General features: G+C 49.3%; 5 protein-coding genes across 5 annotated transcripts; 1 reads left to right on the forward strand and 4 right to left on the reverse strand.

Moving 5' to 3' along the window:
* The first annotated feature begins 180 nt into the window (after positions 1–180).
* EDB82DRAFT_126880 (uncharacterized protein) lies at positions 181–3,843 on the forward strand. The gene is made up of 7 exons (XM_025733290.2): positions 181–784; positions 837–932; positions 982–1,109; positions 1,164–1,658; positions 1,712–2,858; positions 2,908–3,096; positions 3,146–3,843. Exons 1-7 carry the CDS (start codon positions 343–345, stop codon positions 3,721–3,723), a joined length of 3,075 nt encoding a protein of 1,024 aa, XP_025584211.1. The 5' UTR covers positions 181–342; the 3' UTR covers positions 3,724–3,843.
* A 205-nt stretch (positions 3,844–4,048) lies between these two features.
* On the reverse strand, positions 4,049–4,724 carry EDB82DRAFT_127036 (uncharacterized protein). Its single transcript, XM_065607033.1, has one exon. It carries the CDS (start codon positions 4,511–4,513, stop codon positions 4,097–4,099), a length of 417 nt encoding a protein of 138 aa, XP_065464524.1. The 5' UTR covers positions 4,514–4,724; the 3' UTR covers positions 4,049–4,096.
* Positions 4,725–6,259: 1,535 nt separating this feature from the next.
* On the reverse strand, positions 6,260–6,799 carry EDB82DRAFT_127005 (uncharacterized protein). The gene is made up of 2 exons (XM_025733292.2): positions 6,499–6,799; positions 6,260–6,436 (listed from the first exon to the last, which is right to left on the reverse strand). Exons 1-2 carry the CDS (start codon positions 6,614–6,616, stop codon positions 6,369–6,371), a joined length of 186 nt encoding a protein of 61 aa, XP_025584213.1. The 5' UTR covers positions 6,617–6,799; the 3' UTR covers positions 6,260–6,368.
* Positions 6,800–12,926: 6,127 nt separating this feature from the next.
* EDB82DRAFT_523169 (uncharacterized protein) lies at positions 12,927–13,326 on the reverse strand (the record flags this gene model as incomplete). Its single annotated transcript, XM_065609107.1, has 2 exons — positions 12,927–13,180; positions 13,245–13,326. The coding sequence occupies 2 exons, from the start codon at positions 13,324–13,326 to the stop codon at positions 12,927–12,929; spliced, it is 336 nt and encodes a 111-aa protein (XP_065464525.1).
* A 2,828-nt stretch (positions 13,327–16,154) lies between these two features.
* EDB82DRAFT_523171 (uncharacterized protein) lies at positions 16,155–17,355 on the reverse strand (the record flags this gene model as incomplete). The annotated part of the gene is made up of 2 exons (XM_065609108.1): positions 16,155–16,407; positions 17,027–17,355. 2 exons carry the CDS (start codon positions 17,353–17,355, stop codon positions 16,155–16,157), a joined length of 582 nt encoding a protein of 193 aa, XP_065464526.1.
* Between the last annotated feature and the right edge of the window lie 1,357 nt (positions 17,356–18,712).

Here is an 18,712-nt window from a genome sequence, read left to right on the forward strand (position 1 = left end):
TCAGCTTCCTTTCTTGACTGGGAACCGACTTTTCGGAACACTCGGCCAGCATGAGAAAAAAAAAAAAACCGCTCGCATGTCATAGAGTCATTGTCGCGAGCGCGAGGGGTTACGAGTATGCGCTGTCTATTGCGTGTGGTTACAATGCCGACTTGCGACATAAATTAGAAGAGCTATTTGAATGAGGTGACAAGCTATCTGCAGACACAATAAATACAGCTGCGGTGCCTCTTCGAATTAGCTGTATCGAAGTGTGTGCATGTTTGTGATTCACTGGACTAGCACTCGCACCTAGAGCTTTCTGTTATTAACCCCAATTCTTCACAAATTGATTTACCAGCCATGTCGAAGCTTTTCCATCGTCGCAAGGGGAAAACCGACGATGTGGAAGCCAATGCTGGTCGACGAGCTTCTCGCGCCTCCAAAGGCCGAGCTGGCAGCATTGTCCCTGATCCTGACCTTGGCGAATATCCCGCCCTCGACCATTACATCAGCAACTATCGCGAAGACCGCCGCCGAAGCGTAGCTGATGGCTCTGAAAGCGGGAAAGTCAAGAAGAAGCATTGGTGGAGCTTCGGTGGTGGTGGTGGTGGTGACGACCAAGAACAATCCACTGGTAAAACTGGTATTTCCGAGGCCTGGCTTGAGACTGATGTAGCCATCGGATTATCCTCTGAAGAAGTTGAGAGGCGTAGGAGGGTCACCGGATGGAACGAATTGACATCTGAAAAGGAAAACATGTTTGCCAAGTTCCTCGGCTTCTTCACTGGTCCTATCCTTTATGGTGAGATACACCCGTACGTCTACATGGGAAGCAACCTAACAAATTGTGATAGTTATGGAAGTCGCTGCTTTGCTCGCTGTGGGCTTGGGTGACTGGGTCGACTTTGGTGTGATTGTTGGAATCCTTCTACTTAACGCCTTTGTCGGCTGTAAGATCCTCATCCTGAACTGTCTCGAACAACACTGATCATTCTATAGTCATTCAAGAGAAACAAGCTGCAGACATCGTCGCAAGTCTGAAAGGAGATATCGCAATGCGCTGCCATGTTGTGAGAGATGCCGTTGAGCATGAGATTCCCGCAAGAGAATTGGTCCCCGGGGATATTGTAAATGGCTCTGCCTGACACGACATACCGAAAAGGGTGCTAACATGATCGTAGCTCATCATAGAAGAAGGTGGCACAGTTGCTGCAGACGCTCGACTTATCTGCGACTATACCCGCCCCGAAGACTTTGAGATCTATAAGCGACTTAGAGCCGAAGACAAGCTAGACCGCAGCGACGAAGAAGATGAAATGGCCGATGATGATGGAGCCAATGGAGATGCAAAGCATACCGAAGAAAGTCAAGGCCATACTCATGGGAATGAGCCTCTGGATTATCGAAGCCGCCCTCTCGCTGCTGTTGATCAGTCTTCCATCACAGGGGAGTCATTGGCTGTTGAGAAATATTTAGGTGATATGGTCTATTACACAACTGGCTGCAAGAGAGGAAAGGCCTTTGGTCTAGTTCAAACAAACGCCAAACAGTCCTTCGTCGGCCGCACAGCAGATCTCGTCCAGGGCGCGAAGGATCAAGGTCACTTCAAGGCCATCATGAACAACATCGGTACCACACTTCTGGTTTTGGTCATGTTCTGGATATTGATTGCCTGGGTATGTATAGTTCTGCCACTAGATATCTGGGAATTGTCAGCTAACATTAACAGATCGGCGGTTTCTTCCACCACGTCGGCGTCACGGCTCCTGGCTCGCAGAACCTGTTGCATTACGCTCTTGTTCTCCTCATCGTTGGTGTCCCCGTCGGTTTGCCTGTGGTCACTACAACGACCCTGGCTGTCGGAGCAGCCTACTTGGCTAAGCAGAAGGCGATTGTACAGAAACTCACAGCTATCGAATCACTCGCCGGAGTCGATATCTTGTGCTCAGACAAGACTGGTACATTGACAGCTAACAAGCTCTCAATCAGAGACCCCTTTGTCGCCGAAGGAGAAGACGTCAATTGGATGATGGCATGTGCAGCCCTTGCCTCGAGTCACAACCTGAGGACATTGGATCCCATCGACAAAGTCACTATCCTTACGCTGAAGCGCTACCCGGAAGCCCGAGAGATCCTTAAGCAGGGTTGGGTAACCGAATCGTTCACACCATTTGACCCTGTCTCCAAACGAATCACCGCCGTGTGCCGCCTTGGCCAAGATAAATTTATCTGTGCAAAGGGTGCGCCTAAGGCTATCTTGAAGCTTCTAGGACCTGGATCAGAGCATCTCAGCGAACTTTACAGAGAGAAGGCTCAGGACTTTGCTCGTCGCGGCTTCCGTTCTCTTGGTGTTGCATACAAGAAGAACGATGGCGATTGGATTCTCTTGGGACTGTTGTCCATGTTCGACCCACCTCGCGAAGATACAGCCCAGACTATTATCGAGGCTGGGCATCTCGGTGTTCCAGTTAAGATGCTAACGGGAGATGCCATCGCCATCGCTAAGGAAACCTGCAAGATGTTGTCGCTGGGCACCAAGGTCTACAACTCGGACCGTCTGATCCACGGCGGCTTGTCTGGAAGCGTGCAGCATGACTTTGTCGAACGCGCCGATGGCTTTGCCGAAGTCTTCCCCGAGCACAAATACACTGTGGTTGAGATGCTTCAGCAGAGAGGCCATCTTACCGCTATGACTGGTGATGGTGTTAACGATGCTCCCTCTCTGAAGAAGGCCGATTGTGGTATTGCTGTCGAAGGTGCTTCAGAGGCTGCGCAAGCGGCTGCAGATATCGTCTTCCTTGCGCCAGGCTTGAGCACAATCGTACTGGCTATCAAGACTGCCCGCCAGATCTTTGCGAGAATGAAGTCGTACATCCGTGAGTCACATACCCTATTGCCGATCGCGCCGAGCTAACTGTTCTGCAGAATATCGTATCGCGCTTTGCCTCCACCTCGAGATTTATCTCACACTCTCCATGATCATCCTCAACGAGACCATTCGCGTCGACCTGATCGTCTTCCTCGCCCTGTTCGCCGATTTGGCTACCGTAGCCGTGGCTTACGATAATGCGCATTGGGAACCGAGACCTGTTGAATGGCAGCTCCCCAAGATTTGTTAGTACAATCACATCCAGCACTTCTCGCCGAAAACTAACGTCCACAGGGATCATGAGTGTTATCCTGGGCATCCTTCTAGCCCTCGGCACATGGATCATTCGAGGAACTATGTTCCTTCCCAACGGCGGAATCGTTCAAAACTTTGGAAGCGTACAAGAAATCCTCTTCCTCGAGGTCGCCCTCACGGAGAACTGGCTCATCTTTGTCACGCGCGGCGGCAAGACATGGCCATCATGGCAACTCGTCGGCGCCATCCTGGGTGTCGATATTCTGGCCACTCTCTTCGCCCTCTTCGGCTGGCTGTCCGGCACAGGAGAAATCCCTTCCATCCACGACAACTTCAAGCAGAGCAGCAACGGCTGGGTAGACATTGTCACTGTTGTCATCGTCTGGCTCTACTCTTTCGGTGTCACCGTCGTTATCGCAATCATCTACTTTATCCTCAACAAGATCTCATGGTTGGATAACCTTGGTAGAAAGGATCGTCGCAACAAGGATACCAAGTTGGAGAACATCCTCGGACATCTCCAGAAGCTTGCTATTGAGCACGAGGTGGACGAGAAGACTGGAAAGAGCAAGTTCACACTTGCCGAGAAGGCGAACGACGACGACGAAGATATCTAAGGATGCTATTTATTGTTACTATATTTCTTTGTTGATTTATGACTTTGGTGTAATGTTCTGTGGTTAATATACGTGTTCGGATTTAGAGGACTGGATTGATGTTCTTCCCTTTGTAAATGCAGTAATTCACGACACTCAGTTCCTGTGGCTTGTTCTCGACATGTGCTCAGGTATTCAAGATGTCACGACCATTTACCGCACAGCCGGAGAACCTTTCTACTACACATCAACTTCTCGATCCGACTATGCCTCCATACCAAACCATAAATCTCGAACGAAACGGACGACCCAAATAACCACAGTACGACAAGTTTGTCGAGGTTTCAATCACATTCACATCAATTCAAAAGAAAGGCAAGAGTTTTTAAATGCATTATTTTCTGTATCCTCTTCCCGACCTATCCAATCCATATCTTCCAACCATACCCTTCCTCCTTTCCTCATCATTCCTCCATCCCTCCTCTTCACACTTTTTTTTTGGTGGGTAAAAACCCTTTAGTGAGAAAATTATTCTCTTTTTTTTTTCTTTCCTTCTTTTTTTTTTTTTTTTTTGTGTTTTTATCAACTTCAATCCGTACAATACCAACACAAGAATCGTCTCGCCTCGAGCCGGAGCGGCAACAACACCCGCAGCTAGGTAGATGCTGTGGAAGCGGGACACGGTTTCCCTTGCTGTCAATGCGGTAGACATCGAAACTATTGACAGGTTAGCTACTTCTACCACCGAGAGGTTATGAAAGGTGATGGGGATGAACTTACGGGTGCGAGATGTGTCCCAACTCAACATCATCACGACCGCGGTTGCCCTTCTTCTTCTTGAAGAGGCGTCGGAGACGACGTGGGATTCGAAACTTGAAGGGGGCCTCCTATGATTAAGAGGACAGTTTGTTTGGAGGCCCCCCCATTTCCGTGCCCAAGCTCGTGGAGCTGGCTGATAAAGACCAGGACCCCACCGTCGACCCTTTGGCGTGTGATTTTAGGGAAGGGTCGACGAGGGGTCGTTCTCATGTCGCTAAGTGCGATCAGTGGTAATGCCTCCCCAGGGGCAAAGGCCGCCTGAGGAGGGCCCGGGGTTTTTCAGCCGTAGCTGATGCTGACATGATACCCAGACTGCCATCTCGACGTGTGGAAACCAAACCAGTTCCGCATTCGATCGTTCCGTACCAGTACAGATTGGAGTGTTTTGGACTTCGTTTCTTGATTCTCAAGACTCAGCATACTCCCGAGGGCGGCGTTAGACAGAAAGCCTCCTTCATATGACATTTCCACGGGCGCTGGAGAGACAAGATGCATGTTGCTCTTATTTCATGGCGGTATCCTGCACTAACGAGGATAGTCCATTGAGATGAGAGCAATAGCTTGATCACCAATGCGAACCTCGAAAGAACACAAAGCACAGTAATCGGCTCTGATGTTAGGGTGGGATCGCGACGAATCTGATCCCGTCGGAACATTTATATCTGCAAGCGAAAAGAAGTTATCACCTTTTCAGGTAAAGGTTCTGCGTGACGGACGCCAAATGGCCTTATAAGGTCTCGTCGCCCTTCACTGACAAAAGATTCGTCATGTTGTTACAGCTACTGGGGCCTCTCCCTCACTCAGACGGGAGAGTAGACATGGCGGCAGTAGGTTGCGTCTGATTAGACGGCTCAGTTGAATAGTCACCATCTTAAATGATGTTGTTGTCCTGGATACCCTTCATTCTTTCCCTGTCAGGTTTCTAGCCGAACTGTACCCTTCTTCGCTCCTCTCTGGAGTACCTTGGAGAGGTATATAATCGCATCGTTTTGGATATGGCCCCAACACGGACATTGACAGGCCTAGGTGGGAGTGACAAAATAATTATATTCGAACCTGTCGTCAGGGATCTCCGCGGATACGATTGTGGTGTTAGCATAAAGAACGTCCCAATAGCAGCTGACAAGAGCCGTGACGTGAAATGAGGCATGAGTACGTTTGAATTGTAGATTTGGCCGAGGACGTTGTACAACCAGTGATTCTTAGTCTTTTACTAAGTGGGATTCCAGGGATCGACGAAAGGGTTATGACCAAAACGTGAGACTGCACGATCGCCAGTCTCAGGAACGAAGGCATCGCAGGCTGTTGATGAACAACATGGCGCAGATGTAGTCAATGACTAAATATCAGTCTCTGATATATAATTGGTCTTGGTTACTCAGATCTGAACTCCTCACTTATTGAAACGTTTCGTCGTCGGAGCTGGTATGGTCAAAGCTAAGTCTCGGAATGGACCTTTGATGCGATGAACAACTGCAAGGTCAAATACCCAAGAGCGAAGGACGCATGAGCTAGTAGAATGGCTTGTGTGATACCTTGGCGGGGTCTGATGTTCGCACTTCTGCATAGGTGCTGGCGTAATAGTCATCAGGTGCTGTACTCATCAACGAAGCTCCTCGAATCGCAGTCTTGCGCTGGTGATAGTTCATCCAAATTTCTTCCCTATTAACTTTAGATGTTTGGGTATTGGACAAATTTGGTTGCAACGGGTAACTGTGCACTCGTTGTTTTGATAGTCGGCGGGTGTAGTAATATCCACAGATCCTACGCCGCTGTGGTTCGGTTGATAGGGGACAAGTGCGGTAGCAATAGATCCTGAAAGAAAAACTTATATAGTCGCCATTCCTCTATTCACCCCAACTGGCGGTGCGTTGGGCCTCACGGAAGTGATGGCCCGCAGTGGGGATGAAGAGGCCTGAGAATAGATAGTTAGTTTACAAATACTGAGCAAGCATGTAAATGGAAGTAGGCACATACCGACATGTTCCACATTCTCGACAGAACGCTTCATCTTCGACTGATTGTCAGGTCCGGGAAACGGCTCCTGTCCGTGACGAACAAATACGGTAGCCATAGAGCACGCTGCTTCTACCATTTCGGTGTCCGCATCGAGTGCTTACCTCCCGATGCTCAGTTTCAGGCGTAGCCAGCGGTCAGGCATCCATCCAATCTCTATACTCTCCACCCCCGTTCCCATCCAATCTTCCTTCTCTCCATTCTCCTCTTAATCCAACCTCCGTGACGGTTTGCCGATAGATCGGGATGAGGTGTATTCAAGTGTCAGATGACATTGATATAGGTTGTTGAATGGTCCGTCATATCTTGATCCAACCCCCATCCTCCATGATGAGGGATAAGTGCCATAGAGCCTTCCTCGCGATGGTGGTTTCGCTGATTTGTGAGTGCCAGAGCTATAGAGGCGACACGGAGATTGGATCAGGACAGGGAGAATGAAGAGTACAGAGGATTGACAGATTGCGAGCTCTTTCTTGATTTTGTGGGTGGTGGTGCATGGCGGCCTTCCATAATATAAGAAGGTTCATATCCAAAGTGTTAATTCGCGGGATGACTTGGGGGGCAGTTGCTTTTTGCTGTTGGGCTTTTGCGTTGCAATGCGCCGAATGCTCAGGTTGTGTCGAGATGCAGTTACCCTCGTTATTTCTTGTATACCAAACCACCTGGTACGTCTGACCGAGGTTGACACCCCGCAACGTCAACAGAACCATGTTCTCCCAGAGTAGTTCTGCGGTGCCATAAAGCATTTTAGCCTCAGTGAGACTATTATGTTTGACCAAGTTGCCGTCGGCAGTTACCACACAAGACCAGGTTCTAATTGGACATGTTCGTGATCAATACCTCTCGGTGTGATTGTTGACAATGTCGCATTTGATGTCAAGTTGAACATGACTTTCGTTTCAATCTTCGTACTTCTGCGGTTGTTTCTGTAGAAAGACGTTGATTAGAATCGTACCAGACAATGGGAAGGAGTCGCATGACTTACTCTTTGAAACAGCGCGCCATTGATTATGCGGCCCTGAGTATCTATCACCCCTCCTTCATTGTTCTTCATCGTTCCATCTTTCCCCATTGCAGTATTGGTCACATCCAGCCAATACTTTGACGAGATGAAACTTATTTGAACGCGTTGACATGATGTTGAATAGCATCAAAGTATTAACAGTAGCGTCATGCCACTTCCAGACGACTGCTGGACTAGCATCTAGTCGGCGTCGTTGCGAGGATGCTCACAAGTCCTACTCTTCTGTGATGAATCTAGTGATTGCATGTATCTTTCTGAGTTATTGTTTTTTTTTAACAAGCACTTAAGCTTTCGCCCAGGTCTTCTCAATTTCCTCTAGGTTTTCAACAAATGTTAACCTGTCCGCGCAGATCAAATTTTCAACAAATCTCCAAATCAAAGGTTCTCTCATCTTTCTGAGTTATATCTGGTATAAATGGGACTATTCGTGGTCCAACTCAAGAGGACTGTTCATCGTCCAACTCGAAATGACTGGCTTGCTTTTGACAAGGCGTTTTTCAAACTCTGAGAACTTGTCGGCTCTCTCCTCTTTACCCTTTTCGTATGTCTCAGGGGTCAAGTAGCGTCTCATGGTTTACGAGCTATTGTGACATACGAAGGAGCTGAAGTCCCCTTTCAGTTGACTTTCTTAGACACATTCCGTAGAGAGGGCTCCTGCTCCTCGGGATTAATGTCGTCATGGTCCGGGAGTAGATCAGGATATCCAGCAGCACCGCTCATATATGTAATAGCAGTAAGGTGCCATTTTATATCATCCAGGGTTGTCTTCTGACGTTGGACCAAAGGTGAATGCCGATCCTGGTGTGTTGCAGGATAGGGGTTGTTCTGGGTCTGACACGCTAATCGCATCGCGGGTCCGGTTGGGGCGGGAAACCACACGATCACTGGTGATGCCTCCCAGGGGCAAAGGCATCCTGGGGAGCCATAGCTCCGGGCGGTCCCAGCCAACTTCTGGGCTAAGATTCCCCGCCTTTTGACTCATCAAGGAGCATCTTTCGGTCGACCTCGCGACAAGTCTTGCTTGTTCTCGTATCGGCCACGTTGGACTGACCATCTATTCCCTTCGTGTTCAGATTGGAAATGAATTCGAAGATGGCTAGGATGTTCAGCTCATTGAGCCTAGCTGCTAGCTTGCGAAAGCAGACGTTTTGTTTGTTGCCACGACCCAACCGCTCTATGATGGGGAGTGCAAAATGGATTGGAGGAAGACAAAGAGATGAGTGGATTGAATAATCCAAGTGAAAGAACCCAAAATACTGTTATACAGTAATCGGGTTCTGATGTTGATTCACAAGAGCCTTGTTCACCAGATCCTCCGCATTTTCAATATCAGCCTGGCTGTAATACCATAACTGCTGATTGGATCTTCCGACATAAAGCCCATGCCGGACTTGCCTCCCTTGTTGTACTTGATCATGTAGTGGAGTTGGACGCCAGCTGCTTCGTCCAAGTCCTCGGACCAGTTCTCAAGCTCGGGCTTGGGCTTGGGTATTGGTTTGGGAGATTCCCCAAACCCATTGGCGGTACCTGACACTGTCACCAAAATGACTGGCAGTAATCATATACACCTCCTTTACATTGTCTCCGTGGGACTGTCACCAGTACTGAAAGGAGGGATGGTCCAGATATTTTGGCTGGACTTTGTTGTTCTTCCGCCAGTTCCTGTTTCGAATCTTTTGATGGAGTGCGATTGAACGCTGGGGTTTGAAGGCCTCAGACAGGGTTTGTAGCTCAATAGGTAGGTACATCTCCGTAGTTGGGATTGCAGACCTTCTAGAACAATAATGGGTTAAGGTGACGGACTGTCCTGCCTCGGACATCCTCATCTACATAGTGACACGTGAGGTTCTGTTCTGTAGATCGGAAGGCATTGAAAGGTAGAGATAGATCAATAGAAGAATGTCGTCGAAAGATCTCGTGTTTCCTCATCCTCGTCCTGTTCTTAATTATCCACCGATATCTGGCCTGGAATACCGGATTGACGGTGGGATCGTCCTTGTCGGTTGATATACTCCCATTTGGCAAGGAGCGGGCGGTTCCGCCATTTCCAAGTAAACGGATGCAATGTGTCTTGCTCTCAACCGATGGGTCACAACTTCTTGAAACCAATGTGTCTCTCTAGATTCCTCATGCTAGAAAGCATACTTTGTGGTCGTCTTGAAGATTATTCGCTCTCTTCGGTGGCTGGACCTAATTGATGGTTCATTCTGTCTTGGCTGAGCTGTGATCCGCAGCGATGATAGCTCTCGAAGTCTCGTATTGTGCAATCAAGAAAGTATTGGTACTTTGGGAATGGAATTCTTCTACTTTATGCTGTCTCTTGAAGTATGCTTCAGGCCCTATTCCGTAGATCGGAAGACACGGAAAGGCCAAGACATAAGTCAATAAGAGAACCCAAGCTGGGGCTGACTATCAGCGTCGTGAAGCGCCAGAGAGATATTGAGTCACTGGTGGCGAGACTGGAAGAACCAAACTGGAAGAACCCAAAGTGAATGGTCTACAGTATTCGGGTTCTGATGTTGACTGAAATTCTGATTTTATCTCCCAACCACTTGTTAATTAGGGCACTAACAAAGGCCACAAACCAGACTCTTCTTTAGAGATGCCCGAACCCTGGCAGCCTTGCAAAACTGAACGACACCCGCCTTCGTTGGGAAAGCTGGTCGTTCGACCAGTGTAAAGAGATACCTAAACGGAGGCGGATGTCGTCTTTTGTGTGCAAACAGGTGCTTTCTGTCCCAGGAGCTACCGGCTGTACATCTCCAGAAGGTATTTCAGGTAAAGGGTAAGCCAACCTGATGATTTGCCCGTGCTGTAAATGTCCTTTCGAGGTACCCAAGGCCCCAACCGCATAAAGTGGATCTGAATGCAGCCATTAGACATAGTGCTTGGCTGCTAAACGAATTGAAGATCGGAGTCGCCATGTGAGCTGTGTCGCCGGCTGGTTAGTTGTCGCGGGCTTGTGCTGTCGACGACTGAAGCTCCTTGTCTTTGGGGCCAACCAATCCATTGGATCTTGGTAGTCGCAATGTTTTGGGACGTCTTTAGGAGTTTATCCAGCTTCTTTGCGCGGCAGGTATGCTGAGTATTCGCACGATAGACCTTCAAGTAGTGACAGAGAAGCGACACAATGGAAGCCCTCGTTGGGAAAGCTAGTCGTTCGTACTAGTTCGAAGAGAGAGCTAAAGCTGTCTCCATCATTCCTCAGGTCTTCAAGCTTCCCAATGATCTCGTCCGTTTACCCGGTTTAGGTCCTCCACGGTAAAGCGACCGTCTACCAGTTTGGTCCCCATAGGATTGTGTCTTGTAGGGAATTAGATTTCGATGAACTTCCAGAATTTCGCGACACCAGTCTCTGTTCTGATGACGAATTATAACCGCAACGGTTATTGCCAGAGATTGAGGCCATTGATGTAGGACGGGAGCCAGTCTCCATGACGTAGGATGGGAGCCAAGTCTTTAACACAACGTAGCCTCATGGATGGTCGTAATCCAGTTGTAACAAGTATCGCATAGTCCTTGCCAAGCTCCTCTCATGATGAAAAGGTAGTTCACTGATACCTACCGCCGAAACAAAGTTTGCTTTCAGGCGGTCAGGGTTGAACTTGCGGACGGCGTGATGGAAGTTAATTGCCACTTTCATCAAATATTCAAGATCGGATACCTTGCATCAAGGGCGTAAAAGAAAACCCTGACGTAAGAAGGGAGCCAGGTCTCTTTGACTGGCACAGAGTGGTGGGCAACTACCGCTCAGGGGCCAATGGTTGGAAGAAAAGACGCTCCTTAATGACGAAGCGAACTGTCAGGTCCCCATCTCGCCAGCCTTCCCGTTCCATCGATAAAGCGAGACCAATTATGTTGACCTCTTTTCCTTGGGTGTCACGGAACTTAAAACTTATAGTAAGCTCGAAGTAAAAATGCCAGCGGCAAGTTGTTTCACCAGGCACCTGGTGAACTTGCAAAGCAAAGGCAGTGAGACCGCTTCACATGTTGATGTTGGAAAGCTCTTCAAACTCGGTCAAATAGAGGAAGTAAAAGTCGTAACAAGGTGTCCGTTGGTGAACCAGTGGAGGGATCATTACCGAGTTCACAACTCCCAAACCCCTGTGGACATACCTGATGTACGAAGGTAGCCGGGTCTTCAGGGACTTGCGGATAGCGTCATGGAAGTTGACTGCCACTTTCATCAGGAAGTCAGTACACGAGATATCGCTCTTCACTGCTTCTTCCGTTTCTGTGGTCCTTGCGAAAAAAAACACAGGGCCTCACTAATCTTTGAGTTGCAAGATAAGATTGACCCAGGTGAAGCTGCTTCGTGGTATCAGCCGCCTCAGAAGGGTGGAGACCCCCGGATTTTGTCGAGTGGGTCGGGTGCCCGTGCAACGCCCAAAGTGAAGTTGTCTGTTCATGTACACCATGTTCCAAGGTTAGTCGGCATCACCCAAATCAGGGTGCTCTGCGAAGATGTTCTCATGTTTCGAGTGCCCAGATGACATTTGCACAAGAACATTGACCATTTCTTCAAGAGTGATATCTTTGATAGTGGCAAGATGGAACCGGGCATTCGCAGTCGAGTCCTTCGTTCTCGATATCACAGCCTTTTCAATGCTGAATTCGAGCCAATGCAGCGATGGCAAGTCCCCCCTCAGGAAGTAGAGCAGCAGCCGACTTACCCTTGTTGGGCTTGAATGAAGAAGCGGTGGCACGCGAACTTCGTTGACGCATATCTCTTTCAAGTTGCTTGAACAGACAGCGCACTGTTTGACTGCTTGGCGTTGGCATAGGCATCTTCTAACCCTCTGCCCCAATTTTCGCCGCAGACCTTTTTCGCCGCAGACCTTTTTCGCCGTCTTTATCTCTAGGCTTGTAGCAGCCAGCCTGTAAGTATGGGGCTTTCGCTGGGTAGCTGGTAATGGTCACTGCCAGCTCCTGTGTCATCTTGTATTCCCGATCGAAATTTGTAATATGGTCGGGGCTGATGCTGTTTAGGGCTCCTACTGGGTAGCAGAAAAGCTGCACTCCTAAGTCTTCGGGTACAAAATTAAATAGCCCAAGAACTATAGTATGCATAAGCTGACTTGATAATTTCATCTCTTATGCTTCCAGCGGTCAAATTTCTGATACCCTGAGGGTTCTTCCACCTATTACTTGTTAGGGGCTGTGTCATTGCGAAAAGATTGACCACTCGAGCCTTGAGGATTGCCTTGTACAGAACAGTCCATAAGATGCAAGTAGAATGGAGAAGGCACTCACCTTAGAACCCTCAAAGTCTCCTGTAAAACGTGGCCAAAGTGTTGGGCAAGTCAAATGCCTAGAGGACGGCAGTAACGAGTTCCGTGAGTTGGTCGGGTAGGATATCGCATAATTAGATACTGAATCGCCCATAGTACCTCTCCACAGTCGGTTCCTGGTCGTAAAACTCGAGCCGATCGTCGGAATGGTAGGAGCTGCCGGAGTCATCGTCGTCGCCAGCGTGCTCGCTTGGGGGCTGAGGGTTCCGCTCCACTCGTCTGCTGGCAACGAAGCCGAAGCCAAGCTTCTGTAGCACAGGCATCCCCAGTACGCGGTCAGTGAGTTCGGTGGTGCCTGGGTCATCGCGATGAGCGCTTCGCATGCCATCTGGCCCAAGTGTTCGTCGGAAATCGTCTTCCAATCCCGTTTTGCTTCCGGCAGGGCAACAAACTCCTGAGTTTGGCAATTGTCATCATCATTGAGGCGTAGTCCACCGAGTCTTCGCGTCTCTGCACTGGCTCTGGAATAGCCATGTTTCCAGGCGGCACCACGTGGAGGTTGCAGAGTCCGTCTTCGCCGCCCACCGACGCCTCCTCTTATTCAATAGACAGATGGCAGCCCCACGAACATGTTGTTGCGCTGAGGTTGGGGCGGTCCACGTTGGACACGTCCCAAATCGTAGAAATCTACGATGTTGTTGTTGCTTTGGGGTTGGCCGTGTTGAAGGCAGTATAATTCATTTTTTCCACCACCCGTCACATGTGTCGCCAAACAGCGATATCACATTGGAGATATCTGTTGCATGACCCACTCCCACGAATGGTAGACAACTGTCCAAGTGCTAGCTCGCACACAGAGGGGAAAAGACTTAATGAGACTGTATGGGAGATAGATGACAAGACCCTATTTGAGTTAGATATCATGAGATGACTGGATTTACGAACGGAAAGTAATGATGCTCACCTCTGCAGCGATCTGGCGGGTGTTCTGAAAGGCCAGGTGGCATTTAGAGCCTTGCAGAATTGAACAATACCACGGAAGCCTCCGCGTTGGCGTTTTGATACTGGGGCTACCTTTGTCGATGTCTTCAAGTCGTTCGCACCGGGAGTTTTTCATTACATAGGCAAGACATTTCGCGAGAAGGAAAAGGTCTCCATGTCGATTGAAATAGTGAAGAGACATTAAGATCTCGATGAACTTTCCAAAATCATTGCATCGCCCTCCTCCTGATTGCAGATACTCAGTCGAACTCATCACGAAATAACCTGTTTTCGCTGGTGTTGAGTCTGAAAGCTCCCAGTCGCTTCATGATGCCTGGGCACTTTCTGTAGATGACCTATGTCATTCTCCAATGCGTCAGGCAATCAATAGAATTTGATATTGAGGTTGTTGTTTACGGTCTCCGTCTTTGGGTTTGAAGCACCAGTAGGCTTCGACGTCGACGAAAGGATCGTTCCCGAATCGCTGAGTGGGATCAGTGGTCATGACTCCCTCGTAGACATCGTGAGGGGGCATAGCTCCAGTCGGGATAGCCGCATTAACTTCCAATGGATCGGGTGAGACACCACCACCACCACCAGAAACAAAATGAAGGCCAGAACGCTTAAAGTTCGACTAACCACTATAATGAGACGCAACGGGACAACGGGTCGAGGTAGGGCTGTCTTAGTGAGACGCAGGAGCAAGGTCCCTAATGTAGCTAAGGGCTCGTGACGGTCGGGATAGGGGGGCAGAAAGGCAGGCTGAATACCACACGCAAAGTGTCTCCTAGGCTAGGGCCGCGACGATGGCTCATATTGCCGTAGCTCACAAAAGAAATCTCAGAACTGTAGCTAGGGGCTCGTGAGTGCTGGGGCTTCTTTTGTGAACCGTGCCAGATTCTGTTGACGCTATTGTCCATTCCACAAAGTTTAACCAGGGAATATCATCCGAAGTATGGGTACGGCAAAAGATTAACCATATTCTTTTCATCTCGACCAAAGACACACTTTCAACAGGGAGCCGTGTCCTCGTGAATGAATGAGTGTGGCGGCCGGCCTGGGTTGGAGGGCAGAAGGGCCGGAGCCCTTACCTGAGGCAAAAGAGTCTCATCTGTGGTTCACTGATGACCCGGTTGAGGTGATTCCACGCTGGAAGAAGCGGTGGCCGCGACGATGACCCATGTTGCCGTAGTTCACAAAGGAAGGGCCAGCATTGTATCTATGAGCTCGTGCGTGGATTAGAGTGGCGGCCGCCACGGCCTGGCTCTTGTTCCGCGTGAGATGCTGAATTTCCATTGGATATGTCCTTCCATTGACTTGGAGGAGCTGTGGCTCGCAATCCTCGTCTATCGTCATCTACCGGATCCTCTTGGGTGTCTTCGCTAGCAAAGTTGTACTTGATGATTGATCGTACGGTTGAATGCATCCTGATTTACCATGTTCTTCCCAGTTGAGGGTTCGGTGAACGTGTATGACAATCATCAAACGAACTCTCACCTGGGGAGAACATGGTCAGACAAGTGTCAGGTTCCTTGGTAGGAATCCATGACACCGTCTCTGGCCCTGCCAGATTCGCTGTGAAGGCGCGGGCTCTGTCTCGCCACCAGTAACTCAATATCTCTCCGGCGCTTCACAGACTTTGCTTGATCGTGGTCAGTCTGAAATATTGACGAGTTCATCTTGTTCCAGGCAAATGGAATGATGTAGGTCACCTCCCACCAGGACCATTAGTGATCCAAAGCCGCAAGTTTACGCTGCACAATCTCGTCGACGTAGCGGTGGCATAGTCAAGGATGTCGATGAGATCGCACAGCGTAAACTTGCGTTGACCAGCCAATAAAAGACTTGAGGGTTGAAATGACACTCGAACAGTCATGCCCGCCAGAATACAGTCAAGGATTTCGATCGAGACTTCAAGCTGTCTCGAGCCGAGAAAGCTCACTCCACGATAGCAATCGACCTGCTATCTATAGTGCAGTTCCAGCTCCCGCTCCCGCTCCAGCGACAACATAGTCAAGCATTTCGATCGACGTCGTTGCGCATAGACCTTTGTGGTGCACCCGTCCATGTCTTTTTCTTCGTGAAATTCATTGAAAGAATTGCCCGCTTGTTGTACAGGCGCTGGGCTGGGGCACGACTTCTTCTGTCTCCGTCGATGTTCTGGTAGAACTTGTGGCAGGGGGAAACCACTAGTTATCCCAGTTCTAGACTCGAAAAACAATTGCCCGCTTGTGGTGCAGGCGCATGTTATACATGAAAACCGCTGGTTATTTCTGTTCTGAAGAAAGAATTCCAGAACTTATCGACGCAAGCGTATGCAGTTCGCCAACAGGGAAAAAAAGGTCCAGAGAGCGTACATGTCGACGTCGCTTGTGCCCCGATCACTTTCTGCAAAAGTTTGCATACAGATAGATCTCGCATTTCTGATCACAATGATGGTCTTCAAAGCCGATGATCCAATAACCGCCACGAATCTTCTTGGGCCGCATGGTGACGATCAGAGGTTCTTCATCATCGTAGTCACCTTGCATGGTGAACTCAATTCCAATGATAGTGCCAAATGCATCTGAGTCAAAAACGCGCCTATCAAGGCGCATCCCTCCAGTACCCGATCTTGCAGACTTCCACTGAGTGCTGATTCACTGGTTAGGCGACCGATGGTTGCAGGCGACCGAACCCCCCCATATAAGACGAGTGTCAGGTTCCTTGGTAGGATTCCATCACACCGTCGGGAGGCGACAACATAGTCTTGTGGCTTGCCGGGCGCGAAGCCATGACAGCGCTGATATGTGTCGAAAGTCTTGACTACCCATGGCGTTTTTTTATGCCTCTCGCGTAAGACGAGTGTCAGGAGCTCCTTTGTAGGAGTCCATCACACCGTCGGGGTGGGAAGACATAGTCTTCTGGTCTGCTGATTGATATGTGCATTGATCTTGAGTGCGTCTGCATCTTCTTCCGGATTTGTTTCGCGAGCCATCTGTTAGAACTGTTCGTTTTGGTTTTTATTCGTGTCTTGGAGGTTTCGTATACTTGCTGCTGCACAATCATAACCCAAATAGGCATGTCCGTCACCTGTATATGTGAACTGTTAGCAATATTCCTCCTTGCGGTCTTGAACTGTCGTACCTTTGACTTGAGAAAATATCAAGATAGCTGTAGGATCCAACGCTTAGTAGCGTGATTGGCGACTGAGCACAATGCTCATAGTTGGCTTCCTCAAGGGCAGCCAGACGGGTACCGCGGTCGAACTGACTGCGGATACGCCGCTAGGGCAGTCGGCTTCTCCCTTTCTAGATTCCCCAGGGCATCCTTCCTCCACAACCTTGTTATCTTGGGGCTACCACCAACGCCGCGCCAATAAATGTCAAACGGGCGTCTGAAGTTCCTTGGTAGGATTCCATTACACCCTCGGGGAGACATGGGGATGACAATGTCGGCTCCCTCATGTGCGAGATGAACAAGTTCCTTGTCAGTGACAAGGAACTTGTGTATTGTGCCGTTATCATTGTCGTAGTCGGCTTTCAACACAAGTCTAGCTGCTATCAAAGGCAGGTCCATCGACGGGTATACCGGCTGCGACATAGCTAGGGCATTCCGTTGGCTGTTCACGTTTCTTGGTGTTCTTCCATGAAAAAGGTATCAAGGTCCCTCAACAGACGGCCGAGCAGCCTTTCTACTGGGCTCCGCAAGGCATTTGAGCAAGTGATTCATATGCGATCACTGGCTGCTGGTTGTAGAGCGCCAGCTTCCTCTTTGCTCAAGACATCACTTGCACGGTATTGGCGTCAAGGGAGGCAATGGAAGCTGAAGCGCCAGACAGAGCTGAGGTTCAGCTTCGACAGGATTCCCGCAAGCAGTCCATTCGTGGCTGGGTCTACTACTTCTGGACAATTACCAACTCCAACGTCGACCTAGGGTTCGTTCTGACGTCGTGGAGCAAAGGTGAACACCCTTCATCTTGGCATGCCTTCAAAAGCTTAGGCCAGGTGCGAAGAGTATCCCAATCGACAAGGAGGGCCTCACACTAGGGGCCTGCTAGCATAGCCCAGGTGTCAGGGCGTGTAGAGCTAGGCCCTGTTTCACGTTGTTACCAGTGCTCTCCGACTTGAACAAGTGTTGTTTGTCGGGATCATGGTGGTCACTATACAGTTAGCATGTGGGATTCAGAGACTATAGAAAGAAGTACTTACGCCATAATGGGCGAATACTCGTGATCGAGTGTCTTGCAAATGGTCCTTGATGCAACTGTGCCGTAGGCGACAGAAACATTGTAGCGGTAACCCGCCAGCAATGTCGATTAAATAATGCAAAGGAAGCACTTGTCCGGTATGGTGTAGTGGCATAACAATGAAGGAAGTTTTCCAGCGTCATACTGTACTAACTGCCAGTCCTGTTTGACGAGAAACTGGTTTTGAGCGGTGAGGATATCGCATTCATCCTCTCCATCTCTACCATGTACGTGGTAAATGCGTCGGTGAAGCTGCTATTGAGCTTCGCAGGGGTTGTCGGCAAGAGCATTTTATGCTCGCCTTGTCAAGAGCAATTTATGCTCACCTCGTTACCGGCCATTTTGGCCCTTTCTTTCATGTTCGTGATAAAAATTGACGCCATGTCGCTGAAGCGGTAGTTCTGCTTCGACAGGATTCCGGGGAGGATCCGTGTTGAACTTGGCATCTTCTTCAAGTCAGCTCCGAACAGGGAGGACCGAGGAGATACAGAGGCGGGATAAGAAGAGAGAATAACATACCAGAGTGTTGTTGATCGAAGTGGAGAAAGTCGTCCGGGAGTCCAGCAGTGGAGTGAACAGTCCTGTAAATAGATTGTTAGTTTACAGATACTGACTGTGCAAGCATGCGAATAGAAGAAGGCACATACCGACATGTTCCGCGTTCTCGACCGAACGCTTCATCTTCGACTGGTTGTGAGGCCCTTGGAACGT

The sequence above is a fragment of the Fusarium venenatum genome (assembly GCF_020744135.1).
Source record: "Fusarium venenatum strain MPI-CAGE-CH-0201 chromosome Unknown EDB82scaffold_2, whole genome shotgun sequence".
NCBI lineage: Eukaryota > Fungi > Ascomycota > Sordariomycetes > Hypocreales > Nectriaceae > Fusarium > Fusarium venenatum.